The 23829-nt window shown below is 36.4% G+C and overlaps 1 protein-coding gene across 1 annotated transcript in view; it reads right to left on the bottom strand.

The window, feature by feature from the left end:
- NBAS (NBAS subunit of NRZ tethering complex) overlaps positions 1 to 23829 on the bottom strand; it is a 302133-nt gene that overhangs the window by 139350 nt on the left and 138954 nt on the right. The window contains exons 26-31 of the mRNA XM_019656632.1: positions 20289 to 20422; positions 16618 to 16680; positions 12234 to 12356; positions 7231 to 7333; positions 3863 to 4092; positions 1091 to 1203 (exon numbers count right to left, since the gene is read on the bottom strand). Of these exons, the coding sequence (XP_019512177.1) occupies positions 1091 to 1203; positions 3863 to 4092; positions 7231 to 7333; positions 12234 to 12356; positions 16618 to 16680; positions 20289 to 20422 (766 nt within the window). The remainder of the gene's footprint in view (positions 1 to 1090; positions 1204 to 3862; positions 4093 to 7230; positions 7334 to 12233; positions 12357 to 16617; positions 16681 to 20288; positions 20423 to 23829) is intronic.

The raw sequence follows: 23829 nt of genomic DNA, 5'->3' as shown, positions 1-23829 counted from the left end.
CGTACAAACTATTTCCAAACAATTACCCAAAGTAATAGTAATAGTACCTTTTTCAAGTCTAACAAATTTGTCTGACAAGCCAAACTTTAATTTTTAGCAAATCTTTAATAAAATGGAAGCTCACATGAACACGTGAGATTGTCCCTACTGGCATTCCCTAAGATATCCACGAAGATCCATCTGACTCACAACACTGCAGGGGACAAAACACCAAGCAACCTACAACAGGCCATCCCTGTCCTAAGGTACTGGGAGTTCAAAAAAACCAGACAATTTTGGTGAAAATGTACCAAAGCCCAGGGAGTTGGAAGGAACTTGGCTGTGCCTCCCCACCCCTAATTCCAATCATTTCCAGCGTTAAGGATAAAGGTAAGAGATCACACTGAAGCCACACAAGCATGCTGCTAATAACCAAGCTACCCACATCACTGAGGACAATGTGGTCTCCAGGGTTTGAAGCAACAGAAAATCCACCTCCCTGTTGTCAGGTGAGGCTCACAACACCGGGGGATGCACACTGCATTCACAGCCCAAAGTAGACAGTGACAGGTGACTATAAGGACAGGCTTGTTTGGGCTGGAACGTACCTGACATTTACATTCAGGTAAAGACCTTGAGCAATGTTACAGTATTGCTAACAATTAAACTCGAAACAAGAATTGCCTGGCATTCCCTCTTTTAAAATAACAGTACTGACTTTAAAGAGTATTCTGCAGCAAACATAAAAAAGGAAACTATTATCATTTAGAGCTACTTCTAAGTCTATGGAACTGAAGCAAAAACCAGAAATAAATCATATACCAAAACTAATATCAGTCTGAAACTCTCACCCAACAATCCCCAATTGGGGAACTAATCCCCAGTTTCTCTCATAACTGTGAACTTAAAAACATAAATTAGAATAAAATATTGGCTGTATTTTTTTCCTTTGGGTTTCCACTTAAATTTCATTTGAAAAATGGTGCAGAGGGCAGGAAGGCTAATGGATTAAATAACCAAACGTACTCTTAAGTTAAAAAACTAAAATGAAACACTAGTAAATTAACACCAAATAAGTTAAGAGTAGTGCAACACAAGGCAGAAAACTCACCTTGCAAAGGCAGGATCTTTACCCCAAATTCTTCAAGACATCCAAGGGAGTGGATAAGATCTAGCTCCTCTTGAATGGCAGTGGGTCTATCTGTTATCAGCTGTAAGCAGCATCTAAGAGAAATAAGATACATTTTTTAAAAGAAGAAGTAACATATGTTTGGCTAAGTTGTCATTCTACATTCAGCTACATGAGATCCAACACAAATATATGAAAAACCTACTACATTCCAAGTATCCTGCTGGCTCGTTTCTGTGATCTTGCTTAATCTTTGTAACAAGCCTGTGTGATAGGCAAATGCCATCATCTGCTTTATAAGAAAGCCAAAATCGCACCTCAGAGAGGTGAAGTGATTTGCACAGGGTCACACGGATAGCACACAATGGTACCATGTTGTGAAGCCAGACTTGTTAATTCTGTGTTTAGTGCTCTTTTCACTGTAGACTCCAATAGTAATATTAGAAAAGATTAAAAAGACAGTCATAATTCAGCTAATTTCCAGCTCTTCTTCTAGGAAAAACAGAAACATCTTGATTCAGTGATAATTTTGTCGCCCCCCTCCAAAAAAGAATAACCTAAGAAACTACACAAGAGACATTTTTTTCTGATCAAAACAGAAGAATCAGTTGGTAATGCAGTCCTGAGATACACACTATAGGAGAAAGTCTCTGATTTGCTAATCTAAGAATCTGTGATACCTTTGGAGTATTTCAAACCAAATTAAAAAAACCCAGAGACACTGTACATAACAAATAAACTAATTTCCGAAAGTTGCATGTAGAGGAACATGAGAACATGAGATGAGAAAGACAGTCGAAACCAGGCCATGAGTGCATGCTACAATCATGGATCATCAGGCGAAGACATGTAGCCCTGTGCGCACCTATATGACCGAGTGATAGACACAGGCTCTGCTTGCTCTTGCAAAATTACAGAATTTAAATCCAACGAGGACTAATATATGCTAATAAAGGTGTGAAAGGTGTGGAGCCTCTTTGTAGCATCTACCAAAATTTCTAACTGCACTTACCTCTGAACCCAGGAATTTGAGTTCTAGAAATTTATAATACAGATGAGCTCACACATACCCAGACATAATTATGAATACTCGCTACCACAATGTTTTTAAAATAAAAAAACATACATTAAATCAGGAACTAATTAAATAAATTCTATAAAAATCAAGCAATGGAATATTCTACAAATATCAAAACAGAATTTAAAAAATGAAAAACCTTCAATATAGATCATAAGTGAAAAAAAAAGATACAGAAAGGTATGGAGAAGTAGTAAGCACTTATTTGTGATTTGAAGAGGGTGACATTTAATATTTTGGAAGGAAAAATAGGAAACTGATTAAAAAACAGCTGAGGGATAAATTCAGGGAAACTAGAATGTGGAGACTTATTTTCTACATATATACTCTCCATATTGTCTATTTTATCTTGTGATGTATTGCTTCCTCAATAGGAAAATTTAGTAAATAATTTAGTCAACAAGAATGTATGGGCTATTTTCTATACTTAATGCAACTGTGAAGATTTAAATATTCTGGGCTCACAGGTCTCAATCGGTTTGGTGCCACATCATACACGTGACATCTTTTTTAAATTAAGGCATGTCCTTGTGGGACAGAAAGGGATGGAATGAAGAGGAAATAGAGGCAGTCTCGTTTTTAAAATGATCTCTGAAAACACCCGCCAAAAAAATTTCGGTCAAGCAGAACTCCCAGTTTCCAAGGTGATTCTATTTGATATTTTCATCATCTGAGATACAATCCCTTGGGAGAGAAGAAAAATACATACTAACTATTCAAACAACTTTGTCAAGTTCAATACCATGTTTTGAGAAAACATGATTCTCTCTGTGTAAGATACTACTGAAATATAAGTTATCTTCAAGTTTTGCTAGAGTTGAAATGACAATATCATTGGGGCAGTGGGGGATGGAAATAAATCTAAAAAGCTACCACAATGATTACATCAGAATAAATTCCAAATGGGTCTAAAATTTCAATGTAAAAATTAAACCATCAAAGTAGTAAGAAACGACATCAAAAACGATTTTAATGGCCTGGGAATTAAAGGCCTTTCAGAGGATGGCACAAAATACAGACACCATAAGAGAAAAGAATAACAATCCAATTTTTAAAACATTTAAATACCAATTTAAAAGATAAATCATATATAATAAAAACTTGGCAACACAGCTAAAATGTTTAAGATAGACAAAAGGCAAATGTTCCTTACGCAAAAAAAAAAAAAGCTTTTAAGGATCAATAATAAAAAGATGAACACTAAATTTCCAGTACAACAAGCCAAGAGGGGAACTATATTGATTGTCCAGAAATTTCCACCTGGAAGGGAATTTTGAGCTTTATCATCTAATCAGGTCCCTTGTCCCTAAACAGAGAGGAAGCCATGTGAAGGATACAGACATCTCCTAAATGTGCTGGAAATTTTGGAACTTGACTTTTCAGGCTACCCCATGAATCTCTTCCAACAGAAGAGAAAGAAAACCTTACAGATAATCAGCAAAAATGACGACGGGAAAGCATTCTGGGAAAAAGGGGTCACGAGGAAGCTGATGAATACTCGTAACGTAATTAAATTTTCTTTCTATAGTCAAGCAATAAATAACAGTGCCCCATACAGCACAATCCATTTATACTTGTGATAATATATTTTGTAAAGTAAAGAATAAAACCAACAATGGAGTTGGTGTATTCTAGCTCCCCACTCCGTCTCATGGAAGAATAGACAGTTCCTCTACCTGGCCAGATCCATGCAGCTGTCCATGAGGCTGGTAGAAGAATTGAAGTACTCTCTGCTGGCTGCCAAAACCAAGTCGATGCTCTTTTCGTAGCTGACCCTGTACTGGGGTTTCCCTTTATGGGCTGCAATAGCGGGGGGATTTACTGGACAAGCGCTGCACTGCATCATCTGCCCAGCCAGGTGGATGTTTTCAAGGCGACTGGAACACAGAAGGCTTTCTGTAAATATCTTGGAAAAAGAAGAAACTTGAATTAGTGCTTAAAGAAAGAGGATTAGATTCACAACCAAATAAAGGCTCTGATATTCAAATGAAATGAATTTAAAAATCTATCCACCCTGGAGGAAGCCATTGCACAACACGGTGACTGTACTAAATGACTGTGAAGGACACTCTAAAACGGTTCATTTTATTGGGTTGTAAGAAATGTCATGACGTATTTTTTCTATGTTTTTCGTTGCAAAAATGTGTCATGACTTTTCTGACAACCCAAAACATTATGTGATTCTCACACCTCAATAAAAAAAATTGCCCTCTTTCAGAAGAAAAAACAATTTAAGTGACAAACCAATATTAAGCATAATATTTTAATTGTGTTACAATGAATACTTGGGTAAAATATTTAAAGTTCATTCTCATTAAAAGCAGGATCCATTAGACATATGGTCCCAACTCAACAGGGCCCACTCTGCTTAAACTAGAACCATTTCAATTTTTTTAAAGAAAACCTTTGAATATAATACATATAATTCATGACTACTTAAAGCATCTGAATTCAGTCTTATAAACTAAATAGCCAACCTACACATTTAACACTTACACCTACTAGTTAAAATTAGAATATACCATATAACATTGAGTTTTTTTCCAATCTGCAAATTTAAAACTATTTAAATAAAACAAGAGCAGCAGATGGGAGGTATTCATGCAAATATCATTGTATTCTACTAGACAACTAATAGCATTAATTAATGTAACTTTTTTCTATAATTGAGATTATTTAGTTACTACAGAAAAATATTAAAGGGATTCTTTTAAACCTACACTAATAAAATCAATATGTAATTAATACTTCCCCCAAGAATGCTCTACCCTATGATGCCACTGTTGGATGAGGATAGCACAGAAATAGATTTTTTAAAAAAGAGAGAATTTCATGAAGAAACAAGTTTCCTTATAATTAGTAAGACTATACAATTTTCATAGGATCCCCTTATTTTCACTTGTTTCTGGGCTTACGGGTAAGGTGTCTTTAGACTGGACTTTATTGAAATTACTGATAAGGATAAAATTTTTAATATCTATGAGGGATCTGCTATAAAATACAAATTGCAATAGAAAGTATATTATCAACGAGCAACTCTAATGACTTCTGACAGGTGAAAATGGCTTACTCCAAGTAACCCAAATGACTTAGATGTAACTTTCTGTATTCCTTTAGTTTATTCAAGTAAGGCATAAGGAGTCAGTCAAATGCTCAACACTGAAAAATGCAACCTCACTCTAAAGTTTAAGTTTTGCTAAAATGAACAATATAGATTTCTGCTCTATAGGCTGTGTAACATTTTCAAAATTGTGCCACTGAGCTTTCAAATTATTTTTCAAGAATGGCCGAAAGGCAATAAAACAATATAGCATAATTTAAAGGTACTAAAATAATATTTAAAAATATAAGTTTGCCACATCTGTCATACCTTCTTCTAGAACCATTTCAAAACTGTTATGCTTTCAAATATTTTCTCAAAAAAGAGACACTAATGGCCAGAAGTCATTAAAACATCAAAGCCTAATAAGGGATTAAATATAACAAAAACAATGTAATGTGTCAAGTTGTTTACGACATTACAGAGAAGCTAGTTCACATGTAATATACTTATTACCAATTTTTCAATCAGAATCGGAAACAGGAAAACACCAAAATAATGCCACTCCAACTTAAAAACACTATTTTAACATACCTAATAACAGTTAGGATTTGGACCCCATGTACATATAGATTTTTCTCCTGAAATTGGATTTTGAGTTTCGCATTAGATACAAAACGGGAAGTATCAACAGTTGTACAAGGTCTGAGACTGTAACCATGAACTTCATATTCATTCAAGCATGTAAAAACCTGAAGTTCAAATATAAAACCACTCATTTCTCAACAGTCTACATTAGTGCTCTTTGTTCAAATTACTTTGAATTAAAATATCAACCTATTTCACAAACTAGAGACCCATTTTTGTAACTGTCATTTTATCAGTGGGTCATGCTTTGCAGTACCAGAGCACAGCACCACAAGAAGTATTCTATACCATTTTTTCTGTAGCTTATTTAATAGGGAAATTCAAATGAGAATCCTTTTTAGGCTTACTGTGGGTTAATCTTTCCATACGAACTATGAGAACTTTGGTGGAAGTACATGTATCTCCCAACGTAATGATTAAACTCCCCTCGGCTACACTCCCAGCATTGTCTATGCTCCAGGCATGACAATTTGCACTGGGGAATATGGGCGTGAACTTGATATGATGATGCCAACCTAGGAGCCCGTGATCAAATGGAAGAAACACACAGAAATAAGTAACTGCATCTAAAAGCAAGGCTGTAATAGAGACGAGTTATACGGATGGACCAATGAGGGCATCCTAGAGGCACAGTTAGCGAGCTGCATCCTGAAAATGAGCAGCGATTTTCAAATCGAGGAAAGGGGAGGAATACACTCAGGCAAAGGGAGCAATGCACGCAAAGTCGCAGGAAGATGAAACGGCATGGTGCGTGGAGGGACTCATGACAACGTGGTGACCGACCGGAGCACAAGGGGCACGGTGGAGTGTCAGAGGTGAGAGAGGACAGGGACGGTGGCATGTCCTGTCGCTTTCCATGCCATGCTAGGAAGGGTGGCTACCTTCTGAGAGCTGATATGGGATGAACAGCAAACTTTAAGAAGGGGAGTGTCACGAAAAGGTCTGTTTTAGAAAAATGCTCTGAATCAGGGTAAACTAGAAAGAGATGTGCAAGTAGGAAAAGGCTTACTGCAATTTAACCGAGATGAAGACAGGGCGGATTTGACAGGCTTTCCTCAGGGGCATTGCGTAAGTTTCAGGAACCCCAAAACCATGGAAGTGAGAGGACTCCAGTATGATTCTGAGTTTCCTAGCTGAGGATTAACCCACTAAATAAATGGTGTTACAGTGAACAAAGACAGGGAATTTAGGAGATTAGGTAAGAACGTCCTCCAACTATAAAGCACTACTCAATTACCAGCTATTATTCACAGTACTACTTATAGCAAAGCTTACGGCCATCACTTTTGTGAGCGATAAACAATCTCTCACCAAAATTTCTAAATCCAAGGAAGTATGTGACACAGATAGAGTTACCTCATAGCAGGTATCGGCATCGAGACACGTGTAAATGTTCTGCTGCATAGTTAGCATGTCTTGTAGCAACATTCTCCAATGAGACTCGCTAACAGGAGGCTGCCTGGAGGGGGTGGGGGGAGAAAAAAGAAAAACAATACATGAACTCTCTTCAACTGGCCAACAGTAAAACAAAAAACTGATACCACCGTTCTATATGTCACACAAGCTTCCAAATCACCAACAGGAATCAATCTCATTTGAATTTCCAGGCATAAACTTGGATTAAAGACAGAGGGGAGACTCGGGCAGCTGTGCATCCGTGCTCGAGATGCTGCCCAAGCTGGTGCTGTCGGCGGCCGCCTACACACAAAGCTGGACTGGCACTGAACGGTGACGGCAAAGGCAAATAACCTGTGAGTCTCTAGGTAAGATTAAGCACAGTAAGGTAAGGCAGCTGGGATACAGCAAAAAAAGCACTTGGAGACAGGAGAAGTAGTCTCAAATTCCATCTTCATCACCCTACAATCCTCTGCAGGGGATCGTCTCAACTTCAAGTCCACATGCAGACCCACAGGGCAGCCGCAGGCCACACGTGGCATCCTCTAGAGGCTGGCACCACAGCTCACCAGCAAGGAGCGTCCGTTGTTCCTTTCAGGGGAAGTCCTTGCTGCAGTTCACAGATCCAATTAACAATAGATCGCCACAGGGGTTATCTTCTTCCCAGGTGACAGCCCAGGTACAAGAAGACAGCGCCTCCTAGGGAAGGGGCAGGAATTGCCCTTTCTGGCTTAGGAAGAAGTGTCATGGTCCACAGTTTTCAGGATCCCCTCAAGGACATCCCACTGACCACACTCAGGAAAACGCAAAGCAGAAAGCCCCTATCAGGTGTTCTCATTTGTCTACAATTCCTCCAGTTCTGAGGCAAGTTATCAGTCAGGGACCAGTTCTATACAAGCAGTGAGGCGAACACAATCTGGTTGCTCCAATACCATTTCCCACTGGCATTCAGGGTTACAGAGTTAGAGAAGTAATGGTTCAGATTCTCCCACAGCGGGAAGGGGCTTTGTTAACAGATTATCTCACATATTAGCGCTTGATTCTGAGCTAGTCACTTAATAGTCCCGAATTTCAGTTTCCTTACTTAAAGTGCATCTCACCGAGTGACAAAGAATGGATGAGATTATGTTCCTAAATATAATGAAAACAAAGTCAATTATCTGTGCGGACTTAAACATATTTCTGAATTTCTCTGAGCTTCAGGTTGCCTTTTTGTATATTGTCAGGATTAACTTAAATGAGAATATATGAAAAGGCACTCCCTCCATTTTTCTGGTATAAAATAATATTCAGTAAGTGTAAATGAATGAATGAATCTGAAAGTTAATATTTCGCTTCTCTATAGTCACATCTATGATTACTACTATTGTCTAGTGAGAAGGAGGCTGTGCTATATTCTCTCTGTCTCTTTCAAACATTCATCTTTGCTAAATATATGTGGGCTTGAAATCATCATTTATGTTCACTTTCTAGTCTTGAAGTTCTACATAATCATGATTCTCATTGTTTGAAAAGGGCAGATTTTGTTTTGGTTTGTGTTTGTCAAAAACCAAATGGACGTTTCTTCTCCATGCATCTTTTTCTTTTTCATGCATTAAAAACAGGGCAAATAGACTGTGCATAATAACATTGCTGTAGGGAAAACCTGTGAGAATTCTCATCTTCAGGAATTTTTCCCCTAAAATTTTTTAAAAGCATATGCTTCATTTGCTTATAGCATTTTATATTACACAAAATTAACAATTACTTTCATTCCCATTGGCAATAAAGCATAAAAGAACCCATTTTTTCTACTATACAAATACACAAAACAAACTGATATATTTGCAAGATTTCTAGGATAATCCCTTAAAATGTTTCCATTAGTCAGACCCTGGTATGTGAACTCTTTGGGTGGGCTTCAAAAATTAGAGGGTTCATTCAGATTTGGCAGCAGAGAAGTGGCAAAATGCTTGATGAAGTGCGTGTCCACCTTGCACCTGCTTGATAGAATCAGACCCAGGCCCTGTCTAGCCGAATTCAAGTTCTCGCGGCCCAGCTGTTCTTCTGGAAGCCATCACCATCAGCACAGATGGTATTATTGTTTTCTTACACATGGCTAGCCATAAGTACAGGTTCTAATTAAAATAAATTATAAGACATTATTTACAATGGCCTTTTCAGAATACATTCAGTAAATAAAAACCAGGAATAGAACTTGAAGGCCCTGTACAAGGAGTGTGCAAATTAACAGAGCGCTCGATCTCTGAATACAAACATTATGGATGAGTTACAGCTCTAGAATGAAAGCGTATTTTCCAGGGAGAAATAGCAGTGCGCTCAAGATGTTAAAACTTGACTATTGACAGATTCCGATGAAATCTGCCACCATTTAGAAAATGCGTAAGACTAGTCTGTAGGGCTGAAGGCAAAGTTACTGCAGCATGCATGAAATAATCAAGATTCATCTCGAGTTGACTACTTTGAAAAAAGAAGCCATTCTCTTACATATCTGCAGTAAGTAGAACGCCATGAGTAGAAACTAACTTCCAAGACTTCAGAAGTACCTGAGGGACTCAATGGAAAGATGGTAGGTCACCTGGCAGCAACAGCAAGTCTTTCCTATTAAAGAGTAGGTTCTAGAGTAGAATTACATGACCAGAAATACTGACCATCTGTTTACAGTGGTAAAGAAACCTTAAGGCTTGAGTTGCCAAACCTTCTAAATTATTCATTTAATAATTATTGAGAGAGGGCCATTGCTATGTAAGGTCCCCTATTAGATGTACAGTGACTACGACTCTTGCCCTGGAGAAGCTTATGATCTAGAAGGGGACATAATGACACATGTTAATAACTAGAGCACACTGTTGAAAGAGAGAGGAAGAGAGACAGAGATACACAAACAGGGATTTTTTAGGAAGGAGAGTTCCTTGAACAAGCCAAGACTGGTTGCGTTACGTCAGCCATTTACCACCGTCAATTGAGGCTCAGCATGGCAGGAGTCATCTGGGAGGTGTAGGTTTATCCATCTACCCTCTTACAGCTGTTACTGCTGGAGGGCAGGTGTGATGGGTATTAACGCCCTTACAATCCCAGCGTAACTAAGCAGCACCTGGCAGCCTGGCTCTCTCCAAATCACGTCTTGACAGAAAGGCCCAACTTACATGCTGCCTGTGAGAAACGCACTTCAAACACAGATACAAAAATTAATTAAAAGTAAAAGGTAAATGGGAAGAGCTATGGACAATGCTGTATACCAAAAAATATATCATGCTAATACCAACGAAAAGAGAGAAATCAATAAAAGGCATACACATTGGAAAGAACGCAGTAAACCTGTGTCAATTCACAGATGACATATCTGGTATATAGAAAATCCTATGCAATCTGAAAAAAACAAACAAAAAAGAACCACTATCGGAGCTAATAAATGAGTCCAGCAAAACTGAAAGATACAAGATCAATATATCAAAATTCAATTGTATTTCTACACACTAGGAATGAACAACCCAAAAATGAAATGAACCGTCCCATTTACAATAACATACCAAAAACAATAAAATACTTAGGAATAAACTTAAAATAAGTACAAGACCTGTACACTGAAAACTACAGAAATCATTGAAAGAAATTAAAAACGTAAGTAAATGAAAAGACATCCTGTGTTGAGACATTTCTGCAAAAATGACAAGCTGATTCTCAAATTCATATGGAAATATAAAGGCCCTAAAATAAACAAAACTTTGAAAAAGAAAAACAAAGTTAGGAGACTAAAGTTATCTAGTTTTAAGACTTACTATAAATCTACAAAACTATAAAATTTTACTAGAAATGGTAGGAGAAAAGCTTTGTGGCTAAAGTTTCGTAAGATGATGTCAAAAGCACAATCAAAAAAGAAAAAAATAAACTGCACTTCATCAAAATTTTAAAAAGTATTCTCTTAAAAAGACACAGGTCAGAGAATGAAAACGTAAGGCACAGACAGGAGAAAGTCTATGCAAAGCAAATCTAATAAAGGACTTGTATCCTGAATATATAAGAAAACTCTCAAAATCAGTAAGAAGAAAATAACCCAAGTTTTTAAAATGATCAAAGAAGATATATAAATGGCAAATAAGAACATAAAAAGATGTTTCACATTATTATTTTTTAAAGAAAGCAATTAAAACCAAAATCAGATGCATTGCATATCTATCAGAATCGCTAAACTTAAGAAGACTGACCATACCAAATACTGACAAGAATATGGAGCACTGGAACCCTCCAACAAGACGGGCTAGAAAATAAAATGGTACAAATGACTTTGGAAGGCAGTTTGCCAGTTTTTTAAAAAGATAACCATCCACCTACCATACAATCCTGCCATTTCACTCTTATGGATTCGTCTGAAAGAAATGAAACTACACATCCACAATAGACGGGTACATGAAATTCATAGTGTTATTCATCAAAGGCAAAACTCAAAAAAACCCGAATGTCCATCGACATCTGAATAAACAAAGTATGATGAATTCATACAATAGAATACTATTCAGCAAATAAAATGAGATAATTATTGACCCATAGTATAACATGGATGACAAAATAATTATGCTGACTGAAAGAAGATGAAGCAAAAAAAAAAAAAGTGTACTGCATGATTCCTTTTTCATAAAATTCTAGGAAATGCAAAGTAATATACAGGGACAAAAAAATAGATCAGAGGTAGCCGGAAAGGAGAAAAGGAGAAGGTAGTGTGAATGGGAGAAGCAGTAGGGAGGGAGTAATGAAGGGGCAAGAGAAAACTACTAGGAGTTAGGGATATGCTTATTATCGTGAACGTAGAGGTTTCATATATATATATATATAAATTATCAAATTCTATGCTTTAAATATGTGCAATTTGTTGTTGGTCAATTATAACTTAATGAGATTGAACCAAAAGGCAAAGTGCAGCACTTATTTTTAATCATATACAAGTATCGATTAATTGTATTACTCACTTCCGACCAGTGAGCCTGGTCAATCTAACCATCAGCTGGCGTGCCTCTTCTGAGCTAGACCGAGTGTTTTTAACAAACGAAATTGGTTTCTCAAGTCCGTGTTTCTCCAAAAGCTCTGACACGCTGTAAGTGAAAGCAAAAAAGAATTTTAAGTCTTGCTACCACACAAAAAGTCTAAGAATCTCAAATGTACAAGTAGCTCTTAGGTATTTAGTATTTAAAGAAAAAAAAAAAAGCAGCATCAAGAATGCCCCAAATTTACATATTACATTAATTAAAAGGTAGCTAATAATTATATATCTAATCTTTTTTTCCCTGACTTTTATTACAATATACTTGGAAGAAGTAACACATTTAAAAAAAAAAAGCATGACATATCTTTATCTCAAAATCTTTCAGTACAATTTCCCTGTACTCTAAAAGCATCAAGTCAGTAAAATAAGCCAAATCTATCATTTCAGTACACAGCTTTAACTTTTAACAATCCTCCTGAGTATTTTGTTATAGACAAGCTGCTAGAAAAGTAAAAGGCAAAAAATTTTATAGTTGGAGAACCACAGAAATATCATAAGGCTCAATCACCCTTAAGAATACATTCTATAAAGAAAAAAACTGTATTAACATTATAATACTCAATATATACCGATAACAAAAGATGAAACAAGTCATGTGTATACATTTTTTGGCATTCCTGGTATTTCTTATTATACATCGCCATTATCAAAGGGTGGGACAGCTTTGGGAGGCTAGGAGATCAGCTCTCAATTCTGCCTGTCATGCCATGATTCCCACGTACAACAATAATGCTTGAGAAATACAATTTCGACTATTTAGAATTGTGATTCACACTGTCAGTTCTTAAAATGTATGGCACAAGAGACGCTCACAATTTGGTTAACAAATATAGCTCCTTTTAGAATGGAAAAAAAAAAGAATACATTCTATAAAAATACAAGGTATGTTACATACTTTCTTGGTCGCATATGAATCTTCCTGAGCTATCACATTCCATAACTATCAGCATCATACATACACCTAGGTTCTCTCTCCAAATCTCACATTTATGAATAACTACTACTGGGCTTATAAAGAGGCTTGATAGAATTCAGTAACTCTTCATAAAGATAGGGTTTTATGGGTCATGTCACCTGACATTATGTATATTAAAACATTTATCAACTATTAATGGCTATGTGGTGTAACAGGAACAGAAAGTTCTTATTTTAAAAGGTCAGTAAATTAAGCTCAGCAGTGAAAGGCCTGGGTATCATCCAGAAACCTACAGGATGTTACAGCTTCCTTGAGGTACTGAAAGCACATGTGACTATGAGGGTCACCCATAGTTATTATGCCCAGGAACACAGAGTAAAATAAACTGTGTTTGTTTCACTGCATCTCTTTGAAGTAGCTCTTCTCAACTTCATTAGGGAAACAAAAATAACCACGCAGATTTATGTTGCTTTGTACACCTGAAACTAATTAAAAAATAAAAATAAAATAATATATTGTAATAACTATATACAGTGTCACATGGGTAGTACACTTGGGGTTATCACTTTGTGAGGTATATAAATGTCTAATCACTATGCTGTTTTGTACACTTGAAACTAATAAAAAATCATGAAAAAAAAATTTAAAAATTCACAGATTTATAAGAAATTAATCTTAAAAAAAAAAGGAATGACTCTATATTTACTTAACCCTGTAAATTTTAGTCTAATTACGCTCAATTTTTCAGAGAGGTTGAAGAAAAGAGAGACACAAGTCAACCTATAAAAGGAAACGCTTGATTTAGTAAACATTTTCCAAGACAAAAAAACAAACAAGCAAGCAAACAACTATATAACATTCAGAACATAGATTAATAAGAATCAGGATAAGTAATAATAAATAGAGGTCCTGAGGAAATTAAACAGTTAATTCTTCATTAAATTCACGTTATGGTACACAAATATAGAATGTTGCCTTAAATTTAACTCAAAATATCTTTACACTAAAGCCCTTTAACCTGAATAAAATTTCTAATTAGTAGATTCCAAATTATTATCCTTTACTATACATACTACCTTTATAAAGTGGTTATTACCTATCATTTCTATAATTTCACAATGGAAGGACAAAGTTTATTATGCCTCAAATCTTATTTTTATACAAATATTTAAAAATGATACACAAACACAATTATGCACACACATAAAAATAAATATAGTAATACCTTGGTATGTGAGCATAATTTGTTCCAGAAACAAACTACTCGTATTGCAAGACATCACTCATTTACCAAGTTAAAATGCATTACAAATGTTGCCTCATCTTGCAGAAAACTCGCAAACCAAGTTACTCACAATCCAAGGTTTTACTGTACTAATAAATATTAGGCTTCCTAAATGGCAAATTGGGAAATTTCAGTCTCAGAGAGAGTGAGTTTAGCTTTTCATTGTGATGGTAAAATAATATTACTACAGTTATGTGAAGGCTTTAGTGTTGTTTGCTATGATCCAGACATACAATTAAATGTATTGTGCCCCAAAAAGGAAAAGTTAGGAGCATGACAAACATTGTTTGCTGATAGATGCAATAATTACTGCAGGAACTAACATTTCTTGTGTACCTACTATGTGTGAAGCACTTTAAATGCCTCATCTAATGTTAATTCCATAAACTCATGAGTTAGATACTAGACATATGAAAACTCTAGGCTTAAGGCTCACATAGCTATCGGGTCTTTGGAAAACTCATGATGTATTTTGTCTAAGTTTTTCAAAGGTCATCTATCTATATAAAGAACAAAGATCAATCAATGATCTATTGCCCGTTTTGTTCGATAACCTTGTGCCATCTTTCAGTGAGCTTCATAATTCCTCATTCATAGAAGGACCTGTCTTTATTTGCAAAAAATTGAACAAGGTGCTAATTTATAGCCTCATCTAAATTGAATATTATACCACGCAAGGAGTTTTGAAGACAGTGAAACAAGTGGAACTCTGATGGCGCAAGGTCAGGCGAGTATGGTGGGTGTGGCAACACATCCCATCCAAGCTCCAATAATTTTTTTTTTTTTTTTTAAGCTGAGCCATCCTGCCACCTGTTGGCAGCTCAGCGGCTGCTCAGCTCGGGCCGGGACTCAAATCGCTGTTGCTCAGAGCTCCCACTCTTGAGTGAGCTCTTAACCAACTGAGGCACTCGGGCCGGCCCCAAGCTCCAATAATTTTTGATGCATGATCAAACTTGTGTGTGGTCTCACATTGTCACAATGGAACACAACTCTTTTACAATTAACAAGTTCTGGATGTTTCTGGATGACGGATTCATTCAAACTGTCCAATTGCCGACAGTACACATTCAAATTGATTGTTTGGTTCCTTGGTAGGAGCTCGAAAAACACACTTTTAAAATCCCACCACACTGACAGCATAAACTTCCTCTGATGAATGTCTGCTTTCGATGTTATTTGAGGCGAATCATCACGTCGGGACCAAGACCGTTTGCGCACCACATTGTTGTCACAATCCACTTCTCATCACCAGTTATCAGTCACTTCAAAAAAGGATCGTTTTCCTCACGTTTAATTAGCATATTGCAGATGTTTTATGCGCTGTCAAATGAACTTCTTTGAGTTCATGTGGAACCCAAATATCGAGCTTGCTTATGTATCCTAGTTTCCACAGGTGGTCGTGACCGCTTGAATGATGGATGTTCAATGTTTCTGCAATCTCTTGTGTCATGTAACATGGATTTGACTCAATCAATGCCTTTATTTTGTCTTCATCAACCTCAGTGGGCCTCCCTGACCGAGGAGCGTCGTTGAGATCAAAATCACCAGCATGGAATTTCGTGAACCATCGTTGGCACTGACGTTCTTGTAGAGCATTGTCCCGTAAACTTTATGCACTTTTCACAAGCTTGACACGCGTTCTTCCATTTATGGAAGTAAAACAGTAAAATATGGAGAAAATGCAGTTTGGTCTTCCATCTTCAACTTGTAAAATCTCCAAAAGTCAAACAAATTGCTCAATTTTTTTTTTAGAATGAAACTAGAACTGTCAGCTGTCAAATGACATAGCAATAACATCAATGCAAATGACTCTAGTACTTCCCAAAATGAACTAGTGCCATCTGTTGTAAACATGCGTCATGACTTTTCCGAAGACCAAATAGTAAGTGGCAACACAGGTTTACCAGTTTTCGAAGTCCATGTTCTTATTACTCTAGCAGTTTGTAAAATAAGCTGGTAGAACATCTGTTATTAAGAAAATTCACCCCCAAGAGAGTCAAATATATACAAGGTAAAACCGGAAATGACCAGTAGACACATTTGAAGTAATATTTCCTGGATAGACCTCCTCAATCATCACAGAGCCACACAGGCTGTCATTTTTCTCACCTGAGAATCTGTTCCAGTTGGTCTACCATGTCATGAAGAGCAGCAGTTACCTCTGTCTTTTGACTAAAGGATTAAGAGAAAAAAGTTTAAATTATGTTTCGGTCGGAGATTTTTAAATAAAATTCAAAACTCACTTAAGTGAAAAACAGAAATGATGTTTCCCTTATACTCAATATATAACCATTTTACACTGTCCAGGTAAAATTCCAGTCTTATCTCCTGAACTCAGTCAGTACATTGCATGTCTCAAGAGATTAAGATAAACAATACTAGAGTAGAACAACATTCTCTAGGTGCCTTCCAACCAATGCGCCAACTGGATTCCAGCAAGATCTTAGGGTTTTAGTAATAGAAAGAACAAATAAAATTCTTTGTCTGGACTTGAAAATTAAAAATGTCCTCACCTCAGTTCAGCACAAAAGCACCATTATTTTTTAAACTGTAATTTTTGTTTGTCTAAACCTATTTGGCAGTAATTTAGTGCAATATACAAAGACATCTTTTTAAACCAAATTTTAGGTCTCAGACTAGAGTTGATAAATTAGGGTATATGCGACTGAAAGTCTTTAAAAAAACACACACAGTTTGTCAGAGCTAACTTCCATTAAATACTCATTCGGGAATAATATTTTTTAAATTGTCATTTGATAGCTGCACAATAAACAATGGCCATTGATTTTCAAGATTCAGTCTTCTTCCTTTGTGAACTGACATTCACCAACATAATGACCAAAGATTATCTTCAGCCACATGGAATACACTGCCTAGGTAAGATGCACAAATATTTAATTTGCTTAAATAAGCAATTGTTCATTTCCTAAATGGCAAAATAATACATAGTTTGCCATTTGGTTAAATAACAACCATTTAACCACTAAAAATAAACAACTGATCACTAGGCGAGTATAAATTGACAAACTTGACATGAAGAACAAAGAGAACCTCAGAAAATATCCTGAAGCCCTATATTATTTAAACAATCATAACTGTGAAATACAGTCATTAAGAAAGAAATGGGACAAAAGAGTATCAAGCCATTTTTTGTATTTACAAAAAATAAATCTGCTAGATTAGAAATCATTCTACTGAAGGCAAAAAGGCTTTCAGCCACACACATACAAGAGAAGCAGTTTTGCAGCCTACACACTTTTTGAAAACAAATATACTAACTCCCTGTCGTATCTACATAAAAAGTGTGCTTTTAATATCATGATTCTACCGATACCATGACTTTCTCATGGTAGGAAATTGCTTTTTAAAAATTAATAGATAAGCTCTAGTTGATATTTATGCCTATTTGATCTTGCTGAAAAAGTCTATGCATTTACTTTTAAAAATGATAATGTTGGTTGGAAGTCAATGGTTTTTACCTAGTTGATTCAGGGGCAACAAAGGCGGTCTCCAGCTGACAGAGACAAAGTCAAGAAGAAAAACATTATCTATAATGAGTGTTTGCCTTATGAAGTCAGGTATCAAAGGATGGGGAAGGTGAGACAGCCAATGGCTCTTTATCTACAACAAGTCTTCTAATCTCTTGGGCTTAACTACTTCATACCTTATTTTATAGTTAAAAATTAGAAGGGGATTATGTCCCTTTGGACTCCTGGCTTGAGAACAACAATACCTCCTGATCCCCACCAATTTGTTTTTCTCCATGACAATGACTTTTCAAAGTGAAGAGACCAGTTGACTTATAGAATATCTCATGTTCTGTATGTTATCTATCGGGCTGTTGCCTTCATGGTGTTATTTAATTTGTTCCCTTAGTCCTTGCATTTACTGTAAACTAAAAGTTTGACATAAAGGACTGATTAGATTCAGGGTAAACAATTTTACCTCATAGTGTATCTTACCAGGAGGCACTTAATGTCAGGTTGTCTGACTGTAAGTCAGCTATATTTGATGATTTGATCAAAGGTTTATTAAGGTAAATTTCCTTTTTGAAATTACAAAAAATAAAATAAAATACAGTTGCTGGGGTAATACTTTGGTACCATGCAAACGTCCTTTCCCCATCAATCTTTCACCTCATTTCAGTACCATTAATGACTGCATAAAACAATTATTTCACAATGGGTTGCAAAATTGGTGATTTCTATCATTCATTTCACACACACAAAAATAAAAATCTCCTTGGAAGGAAATCTCCGTTTCTCAGAGGGAGAAAAGAAGAGAGAAATAGGAGAAAAATAAAGGTCAAAGAGAAAGAGAATACATAGCATGAGGCGGCCTTGTTGTCTAAATACCAGACTTCACAAATGAGAAAACTCATGACCAGAGAAGCTAAGAGACTCAGCTGAAGTCGCAAAGGCCTGGAAACAGGTCTGCTAATGTTTCGCTCAGTGCCCTTCAATGTGTTGTTATTAACTTGTCCAGATGTGAAATTTCTAATACATACTAGATTTAAAAGTGTGATTAAGGCAATAATCATTCCTTAACTTTCAAAAAAGAGAACATAAATCTGATTTGCATGCAACTTAATGATCCAAAAGAATGTTAAATAAATTTCCATTCAAACATAAGCCCAGTTAAAAATTATGTATTCATTTCTCAGGAAATTAAAAAGAGAACTACCATATGATCCAGCAATTCCCTTTCTGGGTACATATCCAAAGGAAATGAAATTACTATGTTGAAGAGATAGCTGCACCCTCATGTTCACTAAAGCATTATTTACAATGGCCAAGGCATAAAAACCACCTAAGTGTCCATTGATGGATGACTAGGTAAAGAAAATGTGATATATCATAATGAAATACTGTTCAGCCAGGAAAAAAAAAATCCGGTTTGCTTTTATTTACAATATGCATGGACCTTGACGGCATTATGCTAAGTGAAATAAGTCAGACAGAGGACAAATACTGTAAGATCTCACTTATATGTAAAATCTTAAAAAAACAAAACAAAAAACTCAACCAAACTCATAGAAAAAAAGATCAAAAGGTGCTCAATAGGTACAAACTTCCAGTTATAAGATAAATAAGTACTAGACATGTGATTCACAACATGACTACAGTTAACACTGCTGTGTGTCTGTCTCTTATATCTGAAAGTGGCTCAGACAGTAAATCCTAAAAAAAAAAATTTGCTTTTTTTTTTGTTGCTGTTGTTGTATCTATATAAGATTATGGATGTTAATTGAATTTGTGGTAATATTTCACAATATATGTAAGTCAAGTCATTACAATGTTCACCTTAAACTTATATGACGTTGTATGTTAGTTATATCTCAATAAAACTGAAAGATAAAATAAATTACATATATTCATACGTCATTTTTTAAAGGGATTACTACAGGCAAAGGGCAAGAACAAATAATTCACAGAAGAAATACAATTAGCTCACAAACATGGAAAATGCTTAACTAGAAACACAATTTAAAACGAAGACATATCACTGTCTATCCACTTCAAACAGCATTTTTTGCTGTGATGGCCATGCTATTTTTGTTTGTTTTTCAATGAATAATTATCAAGGTTGACAAAATTATAGTGACTTCCAAAACACTGCTGGAAAAACAAAAGTTGATCTCTAGGCAAAAGATTTGCAGATGATTTCATTTTCTTTATACCTTTTTACATTCCCCAAATTCTCTGTAATGGATAGTCAGAGAAGCAATGTTTTAACTGACTAAAAAGACACAGTAAGATCGGCACACTGTGGATCCTTACCCATACCCCCTTTGTGGCAGACACTCTAGAATGTCATAGCAAAGGGAGAGCTGGTCATTTCGCTCGCAGTTATAGATGCACTCTAATGCTATAGCCATCAGTTGGTCCTGATCGGGAATAATTTTTTGCTGCAGCTGGAGAAAATAAAGCACACTGTCAATAGATTTATAGTCACTTTTTTCATATCCCAGTACGACTGAAAACAGAATATTAAATAGTGCAATTAATCAGATGCAGAAATCTTGATTTTTCTGTAGCTTACAGACTTTTGGGATCTTTAATAATTCTAAATGAAATCACATTTTAATTACAGAATCAGTTAGAAAAGATAATTTGTACCCATAAGCTTCGCATCTGCTAAAAGCAGATTCTTCAATTTATGACCCACTGAAGATAGAAGAAACACAGTGAATTAAAAAGGCAATTCATTAAAAACATTTTTAACCCTAAAGCCAAGTTTTATGTGTTTCAATTACAAAAAATATATAAAATTCCTTAACTAATATTCAGAGACGTTTGAATCTATTATTTTTCAATATGCATAATGTATTAGTCATTTAACTAAATAGTACTGACATTCTATTTCAAAGAAGTCACATTGTAATGCAGTAAAATTTAAATCCCAGCACATGCTCTGTATTCTGATGCAGAAAGATGGCTACCTTGGGTCACTTTCTATAGAGGACACATCACTTCCACTGCAAACCACAGACTCCTGTTCTTAGAGTACTTTCTGGGACATAAAAATAACAGATGTGTGCCTTGTTTTTCTCATCTATGAAACTGAGGTATTAACAACATCTTCCTAATAGCATTGTTGTGTGGATTAAATAAATTAATACATGTGTAATGCTTACATTATTACCACCACTAAAACCAAAATGGAAGTTTCAAACTATTTTCTTGGAGCCCTTTCAACAACAAAATAATGAGATAATTTCCAGAATAAAGATCTATTGGTTTTCAACATCTTAGTAGAAACACAAAGCAGGAAGGTGATGGAGAGAAACTGCCAAACGAAGGCATTGTCTCAGTAAAAAATCACATCAGTGGATGAAAGAAGAAACAACATTCAAGTTTACCAGAGAAATAAAGTTTGTTTAAAGTAGTTGAGTTAAAGGACTACATTATCTTTCTCCAAGATGTTAAGAAAAAAAATATATCATTAATTTGACATCAACACTTGACAAAAAGTTATCCAAGGCTGCAAAGTGACAAGCTGATGAACTAGAGACAAGCAGGCATAGTAAAAGGCAGTATTATTAAAAATTAATTAAAATAGCTAACTTTTCCTGATTGCTTATTATGTGCCAGGTACTGTTTCTAAGTTCTTTACATGGTTTAGTTCATAAATCCTCAAAACAATCCTGTAAGGTTAGTACTAGTACTATTTCCATTTTACACAAAGGGGAAACTGAGGCAGAGGACAAATAACTTGCTGAAAGCACAGAGCTGGGTGCAGTCAAGCCTGGATTCAAACACAGGCAATTGGCTCTGATATGGGCCAAGCAAGTAGCCCCGACCCCTTAAAAACTTTAAGTTTTCTTTCTTGTAGGGATTTTAAGTTTCCTTTTCCTTAAAGTTTCCTTTTTCCCAGTTTTTTTTAGCTCCTACCCCGTTTTAGATAATTGCCCTGAAACTTGTGATTTATACTTGTTGATTGTAATCACTGAAGCCTAATGTTCTTTCCAACCCATTCCAGGCCCAGCTCCTGGACCCACTGATGCCACCTGAATAACCGGTTAAGTGGCAACAGGCTCCATCCAGCGGACAGATTTTTCATCAAGTAGCCACCTCACCTAAATAGCTTTGAGCTCTGCTCTTTAAGACATTTACTAATTAAAATCTCTTTTTTCCTCATTCAGGAAAAACAAGAGATACAGATGATACCCCAGCAAGATTACCAGTCCCGGCCAAAGACGCCAACACGGTCTTCCAGGCGGATCTCAAGACCCTTCCTCTCATCTAAGATCAGCTAGGGCGAGAGTTCCATGAATCCCCCAATAGGCAGGGACAGCTCTACGCCCCTGCCCAGCAGGAAGTAGATACAGAAGAAAAGGCCTCCTGTCCCTCAACTGCCCAGAGAGATTTTATGGGGATCACGTCTCTCAAAGGGAAAACAAGGCAGGCAGTTAGAGGCAGGCATTGGGTCTCTGCATTCCTGCACATCCAACCACAGGATGCAACTGCCCAAAAGACCTCCCCTCTCGACCCAAAACTTCCCCTTTTTCATTGCAATTATCTACCCCTGCAGGGAAACAAATGGGTACAAAATACCCAACTAGATTAGACCAGTCACCCACATCTATGCAGTAAAAGCCACCACAACCTTCATTTCACCCGGGCCTCATTATACCATCATTATAATATCATACATATGCCCGGAAGTTCATTAATATCATTATAACAGACTGAACTCTGGGAAGGCACATGTACAGTCTAAAAAGAAGACGTAATAGCCACTTGTCAATCACAGGTGCCAATCAAGTAGTCCTATACCTGGAAAGACACAGCCCATTCTAAAGAAAAAAAGGATAAAAACTCCAAGCCCTTGCCAGTCAGGGCCTTTCGAGCTCCTTCTTTTTCTTTTTTTTTGCTTGGCCAGCTCCAAACTCTTTGAAGTGTACTTTCACTTCTAATAAATTGCTCTTGCACCACTTTACTTCTGTGTCTCATTCAATTCTTTGCTCGAGATGCCAAGAACCTGGACACTGCGCCAAGAAGGGCCTGCTCTCCGGTAACAGCTCCAGAGCCTGAGCTAAGCCACTCTAGTTCTCACAACCCTTCAGAACTTCTCATACAGCAAAAGTGGAAGAAACTGAGGGAAGAGATAGTAATAAAGAGCCCATATGGTTAAGAAGGTGTCCCAGGAAGACAAACAAACCAGTTTCAGCCAAGAAACAACACGGGATGGCAGCTGAGACAGAGGCCAAAGTCCTTGCTGTTTTCCTCCACCTCCTTGCTTCCCACCTTTCCATTCCCAAGACATTAAAGCATCACTTAAAAGTTAAATGTTCTAGAGTCCATATTTGATCACACCTGTTCAAAATCTTCTGTTGAAAACCTGGTAGTGGTCCTTTCATGTGAAAGGTCAGGAACAAACTCTCTGTCTGGCCTTTATCTAAACACGACAGCAGTCAGATTGTATCTCCTTGTCTTATTCTGCTCCTACCCGGAATGTCTTAAGAATGCACTGCCCTATTGAAATCCTCCCCAATAATCCAGTTTTATCTCAATTTGGATTTAACTTCAGTGGGACTTTCCTAGATTTCTACAGTCTCTCACATATAAATGATGGCTCAATAAATAAATTCTCCTACTATTCTCATACATAGATCCTTTTTCTTCTAAGCATTCCTTTGATTTATTTTTGTTCTCTTCCTATGCCATTCAGTATACCTACCTTAATACAGTCTATTGTGTACGTGAGTCATAATGCTCAAATTTTTAAGACACTTTTCATTCTTGCCCTGTTAGATTCCCTATAAGATGTAACTGAACTTCATTTTCTATAGAAAAACACACTTCCTCTTATTTCCAT

Source organism: Hipposideros armiger, unplaced genomic scaffold, assembly GCF_001890085.2.
Source record: "Hipposideros armiger isolate ML-2016 unplaced genomic scaffold, ASM189008v1 scaffold_0, whole genome shotgun sequence".
NCBI lineage: Eukaryota > Metazoa > Chordata > Mammalia > Chiroptera > Hipposideridae > Hipposideros > Hipposideros armiger.
This window is presented reverse-complemented; position numbering and strand designations above follow the sequence as displayed.